This window comes from Chiroxiphia lanceolata, chromosome 6, assembly GCF_009829145.1.
Source record: "Chiroxiphia lanceolata isolate bChiLan1 chromosome 6, bChiLan1.pri, whole genome shotgun sequence".
In the NCBI taxonomy this organism is placed as follows: domain Eukaryota; kingdom Metazoa; phylum Chordata; class Aves; order Passeriformes; family Pipridae; genus Chiroxiphia; species Chiroxiphia lanceolata.
The window spans coordinates 18,657,701-18,671,405 of record NC_045642.1 but is presented as its reverse complement, the minus strand read 5'-3'; the positions used below and the strand labels follow the sequence as shown (position 1 = coordinate 18,671,405).

Genomic DNA, 13,705 nt, shown 5'->3' with positions numbered 1-13,705 from the left:
TAAGGTTAGTGCCTTCGTGCCTGTGTACTTGGCTGTGAACAAAATGAGACTCCACTGTGCAAAGACAAATACTTCCTGAGGAGGAGTGAAAAAGCTTGTTCCTTTGGGTTTTTCTTTGGTTCCAGTCTTTTTGAGAACCTGATCAGAGAGAAAAGAAATTTTCCTTGACTTCAGTGTGTAAGATCCCACTTACTGGTTTCTTTTCGAGCTTTTTCCTTCTGGCCTTTGCATCTGTTCAGCTTACCTCTGAACTCATTCTGCCTTCTCCCTGAATTAAGATCACACTGTCATCATTTGTGTAGGGCAGGAAGGCTTTGCTATGGGCTAATGTTGAACTGAAAGCCCTGACTAAATGATCTGCAGCCTTGGGAGCACACTGTGAGCTTCAAAGGCGCATTTGAGAATGCATGCCCAATGTTCTTTATTTGGCATATTAGCTAGGCAGGGACTTTATATTTATATAAGAGGTATTTATGGTCTGATATGACCTCGCCTAGCTCTTGATAAGCACTTTACCATTAAGTTGTAGAGATCTTGGATTTGTTGTCTGGGGCTACAGCAGTGGTATTGTCCTCCATCTGAAGTGCTCTCTCCAGCTTTGAGATTCTTCTGTTTACTGATGTGAAAAAGCATTGCTATTTTTCCACTAGAATAATCTGTGTGGCTATCAGGGTTTATTGAGCAAAGTCTCATGTGTTTACGTGTTACTTGACTGTGCATACTGCAGTGTTGTAGCTTCATACTCCACTGAATCACTTCTTGCCTCAAGGGTTTTCTGGAAAATGGCCTCCTGTCACACCTGTGTCTTCTCTTGGGGCTGTTGGAGTCTATCACACCAGGAAATGCACCTGTATGTGCCAGCAAGTGAAAAGTTGTTTTGTGCTGGCTTTGCAGTCTCCTTCTTATGCATGCCTCAAATCCTGCAGCTTTTCACAAACTCTAGGCCTGGAGCTCTGAGGATGGTTACCTGTCTGTATAAATCCTTAAGTCACTGGCCTGGATGAGGAAAACTGGCTTATGTGACATGACAAGACTGTTCTTCAGTCACAAGGAATGCTAAAATGCAACCACTGTTGGATTCTTAAAGCTTTAATACTGAGTAGAGAATATATTTTTGTTAAGAGTCTTGAATCATCTCATACTGGTGAGCTGTATGGAATTTGTGTGCCTGCTTTGGGAGCATAGCAACCTGGATGAATGATGGGATATGAAGCTGTAGTCACTGAAAAGCTGTCTTTGAGCTGACATTAAGGTCCCAGCCTGTGCTTCTGACTCATAGTTAACCAACAGCATCTCAATTGTCTGTGTGGCATGTGAACATTGTCCTACACAGCTTTCTGTGGATAAGTTGGAACTGCTGAATTGCTTCTATTTTTGGGGGGAAGAGGTGGGTTCTGCTGTCAAAGGGAAAACTGGCTTTCAAACCCCCATGTGGAAGTTAGCTGTTCTCCTAAAGTGTGACAAAGTTGGCAGAAAATGATAAAGCAAGATGAAGGGATGCTTCCAGTATTAAGAATACAGAAGGGCCATAGATCTGCTAGACTGAGTAATGTTGTTTGAGAGTTCTGTGGAGAGCTCTTCCTGGGTTGTTTACAGGGTTTAGTTATTTAATTATTTTTAACTGGTATCTTAGGGTCAGGGCTCTATCTCAGGCTTGACCTGAGATGAAGTAAGTTATTTGACATTAAGACTTGCTTGTCAGCTGTCACCATGTGACCACCAGGAAATACCCTGATGAACTGTAGAGACTTTTTCCTTTGGGTAGAAGGAGGAAAAAAACCAGCCAACCAAAAACAACAACAACAACAAAAACCCAACCAAAGCCTTTCACCTGTTGAAACTGAGATAATTAGCAACAGCAGCATCTTAAATGTTGTGCTTCTGCAGTTTGATTATGTGCATGCAAAGGCTTAAGGACTGGTCATGGAGATTTTTTGTGTGTGTTTGTGCAGTCTTAATACCAAATCCCAGATTGAGAGAGGGAAATAAACCAGCTTAAGAGTCTATGGAGTCCTCAGAGCAATGCCAGTTTATGCTGGTCAAAGCATGAATCATGATGCTTATCCTAGGGGAAGTATATGTGATGCTGTCTTGTGTGACTGTGTGAAGAGAGTATGGATCTCCCCAGGGACACAAAGCACAGCTTCGTAGCATCTGGGGTATCTCAAAACTCCAGTCCCTCCCTTGAAAGGAGATGGTCACTTGTACCTCCTGCAGAGGCCCTACCTGGGGAAAAAGTTGTGGAGCTCAGTAGCTACAGCCCAGTCAATGGAAGGAGGAATACCCTTATGTATACACATGGAGATGTGAATGTAATTCATGGGGAACCTTCTGATGCTCCCTGGAAGTGGTAAAGTTGCTTTTTGTTGTGGAAAATAGAGGTGGGTGGGGAGATGTTTTGTGCGGACATAGTTGGAAAAGTTCCCTGCCTTGGTGGAGGAGCTGCCGAACCTGGATCAGTGCCCTCAGCGGTCACAGGGCTGCAGGATCAGGTGTCCAGAGGAGTAAGCTGGCAGCTAGAGCACTCTGCAATACCCTCTGTTGGGAGGGAAGGAGCTTGTTCCTGCTGTCTGCCTGCTCTAATAAGGAAGTTCTTGTGAGGAAAGGTGCTCTTATGGGCATCTCATTGGATGTGTGCAAGGGAAGCCAAACAGCCACTTTTAGGGAGAATTGTGGTCATAGCAATGCATGTGTTTATTCTTAGGGCACCCCACTGAGACAGCAGGTGTGCAGAGCAGCTTGGTGCCCAGCCTTGCTCTGTCAGGCACAAAAGCAGCTGTGCAGTGTCAGTGGCAACAGCACAAGAGGTCTTTGCATGGTCATTCTTCTCACCCACTGGTTCAGAACGTGTCTTGAACTTGTAGCATGTCCAGGCTGTTCCACTTCTTTCTGCCTCTTATCTCCCCAAACTCTTCAAGGCAACTGCAAGGCCTCCTTAGAAAATAGAAGAAGCTGTTGTATGTTCTTCAGGATCCTATGTCCACCCTATGTTCTGAAGTTTAGTCCCGATAAATCAAGAAACCTTCCTTGCTGTGTCATCCAGTTCCAAACCCTTGCTGCTGTGGTGGTTACAGGAGCTCTGCCTACATGTCCAGTAGCTGATGGTGTTTGTTTCCTGTCTGTGAGGGCCGTGCTACCCTCCAGCACACTGAGTTTGGGATGATTGTACTCTGATGTCAGGCCTCTGCTCACTCTGGGTTTCTCCTTGTTCCGCTCTGTGCCCTCCCTGAAGCACGGATGAAACGTTCATGGGCTTGGCTGGAGAGGATTTTCTCCTCTGCTGTGCTTCCGTTGTACTGTACTTGAAGGGGACCATGCAAGGACTGGAGAAATGGCAATTTGGTCAGCATTCCTTCTTTCTGAAGATGGGAATGAACAAGTCTTCTAATTCCAGGGCCTTTCCAAAGCCTTAGAAATCTCCTACTCAAAAGAGCAGTGTGAGTGGGTGACTCCTGTCTACCTTGCTCTCCACAATACAAACCCTGCTGGTGGCTGGATTCCAAACTGGTTACCACTTTTCTGTTGAATTCTCTGCACTTCTACATTTCCGTTGCCCAGGTCTAACACTTGTCCTCTTCCTTTCTGCCAAGTGTTCCTGGGACTTTCACCTCAAGTCAGGATGTGCCTTCAAGTATGTAAGAGTCAGCAGAGCCTGTGTTTGCCTTGGGTTGTGTTCCTTGTCAAGCAAGTAGATTAAGAGCTGGTGAAAACGAGGGGTAGAAGAAATAATTTCATGTGGAAGGCCCTAAATAAGTCTGTGTCCTTGGGAAAGGCAGAATGTGTCCTTGAAGTGATAAGGTCTGGGGCAGTAGAAAATCCCTTCCAAGGTGCACATAGGAAGGAAGGGATTGGTGAGCCTGGGAGTGTAGAAAAGATGCTGGAGCTTGTTGTAGCTACAAAGGCCAGAGGAAGGGAGGAGAGAGTTTGGCACTTGTGATTCAATAGCTGCTTGTGACAGTCCTGATCCTGCCCCTGGAGTTATGCTGATCTGCAGTACAGTGTGTCTGGGAGAGCTGCCCTCTCTGTTTCTGGAGACACTGTACCCCAGCTAAAAGGCTCGGAACAAGCCAAGCTCCATGTGATCCCAGTGGTGACAAGTCTGAGTGGATGGCATGCTCTTTGTTCTTGGTGCTTGGGATATGTCAGGTGTGGAAGCTGGTAGTTGTAGTAGAACACAGGGCTTTGTGCTGCCCTCTGGCACTTGCCCAGAACTGAAACTATTGTGCTTTCTGGTACAGGTAGAGACCGAATCCACATTGGTGACTTCTCCCTGACAAGATGTCTGGAATCTGCAAACTTCACAAAGTGCCTTCTGTAGCTGTTTCCCAGGCTTTTGGGCATGCTGACCTGACAGATTTCTTCTGAGAATGGTTCATTCTCTTCCTCTTCATACACTGCAGTTTGTTTGGATGGATTCTGGGTTTGGAGGCCTTTTTTAGGCTTAGGATTTAAAGGATTGAATACCAATCCTTTGGAGGTTCTTGTAGTGTCTCTGAGCTGCCACTCCTGTGGATTATCTAGTTTAGCATCCTGAAATAGAGGAGGTGGCATCTGAGGGTGTAAATGAATTAGGTAGCCCTTTACATATGTTAATTACAAGAGCTGCTCTTGCTGGCTTTACTGAATGCTGCTGATTCAGTGCTGGGCCTGGCAAAAAAAAAGTGTATCATGGAGGCAGGGTGTGGATTCAGGCTGCCATAGTTATAAAGTTGGAGCCCTGTTTGAGAGTGAGCTGTCAAATCAGAGGGAGTTAAACTGATTTCTCCAGCCCAGTGTTCCTACATAGCGGTGATGGTAAAATAAGGGAACAAACTAAGCATTTAACTATTAGCCATTCTTCTGCACACAGAGTTCATTCTTTGTGTGTGAACTTCAGGTGGACATGGCTGCATCTGTCTTGCTGTAAATGTCTGGGTGCTGCTCAGCCTCATAGGAAGGGTCAAGCAGAGGCTCTTCCCTTGCAGGGGTCTGTGCAACCCTCTGAGTAGCTCCTGTCCTGCTCACACAGTTGTTTTCAGAACCCAAGTCATCTTGTTGCCTGGGAGTTGTGGCTTGGGGACCACTGCTGATATCTGTGGAAGAAAGGTAGCAAGAGTTTCGTGGCTCCTAAGGTATGCAGCTTACCTTGGGGTCTGCCCAAAGCTGCCCCAACAAAATGAGATTACTTCTAGAGCAAAGTGTGCGTGCCCCTCTGCTTTGGGACAAAGCTTCCTGTTCTCACTTCCTTGCTGGAGCCTGCCCTGCTCATGGTAGGGCTAGTGGGGAAGAGTTTGGGGTGTAAGGTGACACTGACCATACCTGTGTGTGATGGTAGGGCAGAGAGGGCACAGCAGGCAGTGTGCTTGCAGGTGCACAGGGAGGTGCTTGGCATGGATTGGAGCAGTTGGCTGGCTGTGCAAGCATGAGAGCTGGGCATGATGCAGGCTGAGAGCCAGTGGAGGACTTAGGGGCTGTTCTTTTCACTCTGCATCAGGGTTTTAGCAGCCAGGCAAGTGTACGGAGGGAAAGGACAGGGAGAAAGACAGGCTGTTCTCTGTGTGGCAGAGGTAACCATGTCTGGTATCTCTGGACGTGAAACAATTGCCACCTGGAAGCACACAGGAAAGCATTCAGTGGGGATTAGGCTGAAAGCCACCAAAAGCTGTGTGTGGGCCTTGCTTTCGTGTTGGTGAGCCAGCTGAGGGCAATGGCTGGTGTGTGTGATAAAGCTGAAGGGCTGCTGGGGAGTGGCAGCTCTCTCTTTAAAGCAGAAATAGAAATGATGACTGCTTACTTTACCTCTTTTCTTTGTGGATCTGTGGTGCATGGCAAAGGTACTCTTAGGCCCTGATCTCTTTCCAAAACATCTTTCCTCTAGTGAAGTGGAAAAAGTGCAATTTTCTCTAGGGGGGGTGTGTGTGTATGTGGTACCATCCTGCAAACTGACCCTGAGAAGCGAATATGGAATGTGTGTGTAACATTGTGCACGTGGGTGAGGCTTGATCTTTCTGCACTGGTTCCTGTTCAGAATAACAGTGACTAGAGCATTTGTGTTAGTCGTTTTCACTCAGGTGAATAAAGTTGAGAGTTGGATGTGGTTCCACTTTTGTCTCTGTGCAAGCCAGAGGAGAAATGTAGTTTCTCATCATTACAACATGTTTTTTGGTCTGTTTCTTCCCTCCGCTAACTTTCTCTGGATGAGTACTTGTTTTTAAAAAAATTACCTCAAACTCAGCATTGCCATGGTTCAAAGTGAGCAGCAAGGATCTGAGCTGCACTTCCTCTTACTCTGTGAATCCCCTTTTCTTGTCATGCCAAGCAATTCGAGTTGCACTATAGCATTGATGGGATTGATGGATGGATGAGGGTGGAACACAGCTTTCAGTACAGTTTGCCTGGGGTCCTGAGCAACTTTTCCTTTTCATGCACTGTTATGCCATTTAATTTCTCTGTAATGGTATGAACAGAAATGCAGTGTTAAGCCTCGTATTAGGGAATTACAGTAGAGGAAGATTAGGCTAGTGGGGGATTGCTGTTGTGGTTGTGACAGATGATCCTGGCTGTCTGCCTGAACTGAGTTGCCTCTTGGCCTTCCTATTGTTTGTTTCTCAGTAGCAGCTGCTCTCTTTTCTGATTTGTGTTGCAAAAATAAGTGCTCCCGTCCTGACCACAGAAACAAAACAAGTCTCAGCTTGCAGAACAGCAGTCGCCTGGTGATGCTTTGGTGTGCCAACACAACAACAAGTTCAGTGCAAAGGTTTAACTGGAGACATAATCAAGCCTGGCAGCTCTTGAGCCTGCTCTCCCAAAGCCTGTTTGCTTCTGCACAAAGCAGAAGTGAGGTGTGAATGGTGCAGCTGCACTTTGGCTTGCATGGGGGTCCTACCCTGTAGGTACTGGTGGACGGACAGGCAGGGGACAGTCACTGTGGGCTGCCTGGCGAGCTGCTCAGTGCAAGAGGTAAAAACCCTGGCAACTTAAAAGCAGATCTTCTCCTTATGCACCCCATATCCAGCATGTGGCAATAGTTCTGATTCATCTGGTAAGTGGTATCTAGAGCACACAAAATAACAATCTCTTTTGACTCAAAGGGGAAAAGTGTCTCCTTTTGGTTTGGCTTTATTTAACAGATGAAGTGACTGACACCTTTTTTCTTTTTTCCCAAATTTTAGTTGAAATAGAAAAATATGTTGGGAACAAACACATCAGTAAGAGGGAGGCTGCTGGTTCTGAATTAGTTGCGGGTGATCTGGGTTTACTTAGCCCTCTTGCTGCAGTCTGTGTCTTGGATTAAACACAGTTTGTGTTTAGACTTTGCAATGCTGAGCAGTAAGAATCTGAGCCAGAAAGTGTTGTGGGCTGAGCCCTTCCTTCAGCATCTGCCTCTGGCTGCAAGAGCTGGCCCTACTTGAAAAGCTGTCTCTTCCTCTCGGTGTTTGCACCAGCCCCACCCCTAAGGTCGGAATAGGCATTGCTTACCATAGTCTGATAGGGATCCCTAGGAGTTACTCCAATAGGGTATGTGTCAGTGCCCCTCACTCCTGAGCAAAGGGGAGAAAGACCATTATGTACAGCTGGTGGCCAGGCTTTCTAAGAAATCTCCTTTGCAAAAATCATTTGTTTGAACTCTGAAGTCAAATCCCTGTACATAACCCCTGATGAGAAGGGTTACCTGCCACAGGGAACAGCTGGTCAAACAGTAGGGCTGCCTGAAGACTGAGTGGGTGGGGCTGTGGGGGGAGTTGTGTTTGCCTCCTACGTATCACCAAAAGTAAAAATAAAAGCTTCCTTCCTATATCTCTTGTCTGGAGCCAAGTGGACTGAACTGTTTCTTATCTGATGGCAAAATAGTTGGAGAGAAGGATTAAGTGAAAACCTTTAAATAAATACAAATTAAATTAATATACCTCAGAACAACAAAAATTAGGGAAGTCCCAGAAGAACAGCTTGTTCTGGTACATGGTGTGTCTCAATATTACTGCCTTACAGGAAGACGAATGCAGATGTGAAAACAATTGGTTCCCTTAAGGGCTTCACTGCCAACTGCCACCCCCAGCCTCAAATGTTTAAAAATGAGTCTTGTCTTTGTGTTAATTAGTGGCAGTTTTACAACTTCTGGCGAGTTCCACTCCCAATGCTTTTAGGCATTTGTCCAAGGTTTCAGACTGAAATTAAAGAGCTGTCTGCAGTGGTGGGGTATACCTGTCACCTGAGTATGTCTTATAAGGGCAAATTGTAAGGCATTGCTCTTTACTTCCTTCTGGTATGGATTTGTCTTTGGACACTCCTTTGATAGGCCCTCGCAGAACCTCTTGGGTTAGGTTCCCATTCAGGACAAGTTGGCCTTTGTTCAGCTCAGCTGAAATGCTGTCTGGTTCTTGCTCTCTTGGGACAATGAGTAGAAACAGGGTTGCTTCAGTGTGCATATGGGAAGAGGAACAGAAGTCGACCCAGGCATGGGATCTTTCACAAACTGAGGTCACTGCCCACAAGAATTGGGGTTGTCCTTGGGTCACTGGCACATTGCTGTGCACTGCTCCTTGGGGTGAACAACAGGCCCTTTCTGATTATCTGAGCTACCTGTGAGGAAACATCCAGTAAAGTTGTCTGTTAATCATTTTCCAGATGTCAGCTTGCAAACTTTTTTTTGGTGCCTCTTGTTTACAGCTTTGCATTTTTTGGGCTGGTGACAGGCCTGTGTTATCATTAGGACTGTATCATCTCTTGGGAGAGGCCAGGCAGGAAAGAGGTGTATTGCTTACTTTTGGTATGCAGAGAAGAGGCAAATGCAGGAGCTGTGCATGCTGAGTTGGAGCAGCTTGAGGATTTGTGCCCAGGAATAATGTGGGACAGTTCTCCTGAAACCTGTGCTCGCCATTAGAGACTGAGTTTTAGCTTTTTCAGGGATGAGGTACAGGAACAGCTGAAGTAGCAAGGGACATGCAACCAAGATGCATTAACCTTGGGGAAGATCATGATAATAAATTCCTACTGACTCATCCTAGTTCTAAATTCAGGTCTGGACTGGGATCTACCAATGGGAAATACAAGAACTCCAATGATGCTCAGCAACCCTCTGACTTGAAAGCTGTGTGAAGGTTGTAGCTGAGGACTCTTGCAGGGAGCATCTGTGCTGAGTATCACACAAACATCACTGGAACAGACAGCTGAGCAGACCTTAAACAGCTCTGGAATGAGGTTCCTGGTTACAGTACACAGGAGCTGACTCCTGTCCTGAAAATCTTACAGTAAAAATAGCTCATAGATCCATAGGTCATGCGATCCCAAACTAACAAGGCATGGGGCTGTCAGGGTGCTGGGGGAATACCAAAAACACGTGTGCTTCCTTCTGCTGGTTGGATTCCTTTCAAAACTCTTGGTGTGTCTGGCCAGTCTGGAGCCTTACCTGGGTAATGGGACTGAGGAGGGTGTGTCCCATGTTCCTGATGTGTCAGAAGGAGTCCATTTGAGTTCTTGTTGGTGTTGAATGAGAAGCAGGTTTAGTGAGGATCTGCACAGTTTCCTGCCTGCCCCGGTAGTCCAGACAAGTTATTGCATCTGCAGTCTGGGGTGCGACCTCTCTGTCCAAGCCTCCTGCCAGCAGGGATGGGAGATGCTGTCCCTGCATCTATCAACTGTGTGCCATCCTCTGCTCTCCGTCCCTGTTGGAGAGCCTTTCCTTTAAGTTTGCATCTTGTTTGCTGCTGCAGTAGCCAGGGAGCAGGAATGTCCCTGGTGCAGAGGGTGATCTTTGTGCTGAGATGGAGCTCTCCCAGAGGGAATTGCAGTGTCATGGTTGAGCTGCTGGGTAGAATATCCAGAGTGCCCCTCTCCCTCTTCAGCCTGTTTTTTTTTCTGCTCCTATTTTTGTCGATGTCTTAGGCTTTTTTTTCCACTTGAAATACTTTGTGAGTCATTTGTCATTTTGCTGGCTGGCAAGTGGATGTCAATGTGATCTAATGTCAACAGCAGACCATCATGATGCCCTTAGTGCAAAACCCCTGGTGCTGAAGATGTGGCTCTGAAGAGGCCCTTCTTCCCCACTTGTCCCTTCTCCTGCCATGTGGTGTTTAAGCTTTGCAATGGTCCTCATCCTTGCACACTGCACAGGCTGAAGGAGCCTTTCTGTTTTATCCCAGAGCTTTTAGGTGCAGTTAAGGGTCTTTCCCACTGCCTGGCAAGCATCAATTTTAGGTGATTGATCTTCAGATCTTCTGTTCTAGAGGCAAAGTAACAGTTCTTTGTCAACAAGCTAATGTGAAGCTGGCTTGACGTAGCTTAAAAATGAAATGTGAACGAGCAGCTGCCTTCAGACTTTTCCCACGGGTGACAGTATCTTGCCCCTTGTAGCCACTGCAGATCACCAGCAGAGAGGGAGCTACTGGCTTCCCTTTACTGGCAAGGGACACGTTGGGGTGTTTCAGGACACAACTGTGTGATGTTCCTTTGCGTCATCACAACTGAAATTCAGATAAGGACAATAGCCCTGCAGTACTTAAGTTCACATATAAAGACACCCCCTGGGGCAATGATGGGGGCAAGGACAAAGAGGGATATGGTTTTTTTCTAATGAAAATAAATTATTACACATATCTAAATTTTTGAGGAATATTGCCGTAGTAAATCTGTATAGGGAGAAGTGTTGAATTAATTGGTTGGTGCGAAAAGAATGAAATATTTTCTCAGCAAGCACTGCCAACTATTAGGGAGTGCGTCTGCCCCTCGGTAGGTACCTCAATAAGGAAATATAAATTTAGTTTTTTCCTTGTGTCTTGAATCACCAGATCCATCAAAAACCATGGGAAACTTTTCTGTGGACTGGATTGGCACTGAACTAGTCCTAGTAATAATTGACAGCTTGTAGCTGACCCCTGTAGGAATTGTTTCTCTTGACCACCTCTCATTCAGCTGTTCCCTCCAGGAGGCTGCGAGCAGAATTTGAGCTGGTTTTCCTGAAATAGTACTTCTGGTAGTAACAGGATCAAAACACTGTCACCTCTTCTCTCTCCTCCCAAATGTATTTCCAAGAGGGCTTGTCATCTGTCATGGTTCTTGGCTATGTAAACTTGTCTTCTTTGGCTGAACCCTCAGCTATCCTTATTTCCAGGAAAGCCAGTGGTGCCACAGGTTACCCTGTACCAATCTCTTCCCACAGAACCATTCCACACTCAGCTTGGGTTCAAGTGAGCCAGCAAGTCCAACAGAATGACACATGTCCTTAAACAGAAGTACCTCAAAGCTCCTGTGGGTATGCATGTATGCACATGTGTATAAAGGAACCCAAAACAACAAACACCCAGAAAGTATTCAAAGAATGAAATTGCTAATTAGCAGTAATTCTTACTTTGTTCTCTTGGGTGTGAAATGATGATAGAGTAGGCAGCTGCAACTGAAGCCTGCCCTCAAATGCTGAGACAGTCTGTTTCCTGGCATAGTTGGGACTTTCCTCTTTTGTTTTTCTTAAATAAAAACTTCCATCTCACATTTTTGCTCAAATAGTCATAAGGTCAATTTAATTGCAGTTGTTTTCAGTATTGCTTTCAAGTCTTTCTGCACATTGAGATGCCAAGCCTGAAAGGATCCTTCTCTAAGCGCTATCCCTTGGGTGACACCCCCCCCCTTACTCTTCCCCCAGCACGGCCTCTGCACATAAGGTGTCTCCCCTCAGCTGCATGCTCAACACCCACCCTCACACTGAGTTTTTCAGCTAAGCCAGCAATTCCCTGGAATTCACTCAGTGCAGAGGAGTTTCCTGGGGTCATGTGGCCAAGGTGTTGGGCTGGGATTTGTTCAGTTTTTGGCTCTTCTGCAGTTTCTTTGTGTGTCTTTCCTCCCCTTGTCTGATGTGAAAGGTGCCTAAAGGGAGCATTATGAGTGGTAATGTAATGTGCTTATAAAATGTAATTTCCATGAGGCTGACTTCCTTCATGTTGGGAAGGATGTTGAACCATGTGGCTACTAACTGGAACAGGCTGGGCTCAATGGCTTACTGCTAATTGAGTAAGTAAGAACAGAATTAGACTGCTAAACATTGCTCTAGGACTGAAGACTGGGATTATAGTGCTAAATATTGCTTCAGAGGGGGGAACTTTGGCTTTTCTGCTAAGTTGCTACCTCACAGCGCCTAAAAATCCTGACCTCAGAGTCTCTGGTCATGGTCAAAGGTCCAGTTCTCTGCGTGCTTTAGCTACTGGTGTTGATGGGTTTCCTAAGCACAGAATCACGTTCCCAGGCTGCATTGATGGAAAACATGCTGCTGGCACACGTGTATTGCAAAAGAGTGGGATGTGTCAACATAGCATTGAGGGTGTTGCTCTTATCTTGTTGTATTTATTAACCTGGGTCTAACTTGAGTTCTTTTATTCTGCTGCCTCCCTTCTGCAATTGAAAGACTGGATGGGAGAGCAAAATGGAGGGACTTCCAGTTGGCTTGAACTGATAGTCTTTCATCCTTCTCCAGGAACTGACCTTCAGTTTGATTGGAGAGAAATCTTCATTTGTGAAAGCATCTCTCATTTCTCCTGTTTTGTTTTTTTTTAAATTATTCTCACATGTATATTCCTGACACTGCTGGGAGTGCAGCAAGTAGCTGATACTTAGAGGAACTGTTGTATCTCACCATGACTAGGAGATGTGTTTGGAAGTAGCAGTTAGTGTGTGCAAAGGGCAACATGCTGGACGTTGAGGGTTTGGCTTAGGTTGATATTTTTGTTTCTTCCCATCCCTTCTTTCCCACTGGAGAGCTCTGCACTTGCCAGATCAGGCTCCTAGTGACCGTGAGATAATGGGCTTAGCAGCTGCCTTCCCTTTTGTGCTGTTTTTGTCACTGTGTGAAAGGGTAAAGCAAGAGGGCCTTCAGGAGTCCTGCTTCCCATTGGGGCCTATTTTAGTGCTGTGGAATTGGACACAGTAAGTCACCAAGTCCCTAAAATCCTTAATGGAGCTTTAGTCCATCTCACCTGAGATGTGGTATTTCACAGCAGAATTGGGATCACTTAGCTGGAAAGCACCAACGTTCCCGTTTGCTGGTGCTTTTGCTTAGCTTTGACTTTTTTCCTCCCCATCAAGAGAAAGATGGTTTCTAGAAAGGTTTTAGTGGATTTAGCCATAAGCTCAAAGCTATTAAAGTATTTGCCTTGTTTTCTTTCTTAGTCTGTTTTCACCAGCCCTGCACTGGCCAGTGAAACAGGATCTAAGAAAAGGTGTGAGGCCTTCACCAGATGCATGTCATCTTCCCTGACTTTGTAAAACATACATGAGAGAAGGGTAGCTCTTTGTGATGGGGGAGCGTAAGGGCCAAGACAGCAAACTTCCATGACTTCTGTAACACCACCTGTAAAGCCTTTTGGTTTGAGTTGTATATCAGCCAGGGGGGAGAAACCTCTGAGTAAAGCTGGGAATGAGGCTTTTCCGTGCTTAGTTTTCTAAAGGAGAAAGACTGGTTTTGCTAGGATTTCATGGTGCATTTGTCTTCCTCTTGTTGCAGGTGAGGCTGGTGCCAGCATTATTCGGGTGTCAAAAGAAGCCCGGAAGAGGTTCTTGGGCCCACTCCATCCCTCTTTCAACTTGGTGAAGACCATTCGGATCTGTCTGTCCAAGACTGTGCCAGAGAATGGGCATGAGGTTGCAGCAGGACGTTTGGGTATTTCCCTGACACGGGTCTCCGATGGAGAAAATGTGATACTTTCAGACTTCAATTCCAAGGAGGAACTGATCCAGGTGAATG

The 13,705-nt window shown here is 46.0% G+C and overlaps 1 protein-coding gene across 1 annotated transcript in view; it reads left to right on the top strand.

Annotated features, from left to right (window-relative positions):
- Positions 1–13,705, top strand: part of PNPLA2 (patatin like phospholipase domain containing 2) — a 30,101-nt gene that overhangs the window by 2,560 nt on the left and 13,836 nt on the right. Inside the window, exon 2 of the mRNA XM_032690259.1 lies at positions 13,466–13,698. Coding sequence (XP_032546150.1) covers positions 13,466–13,698 — 233 coding nt within the window. The remainder of the gene's footprint in view (positions 1–13,465; positions 13,699–13,705) is intronic.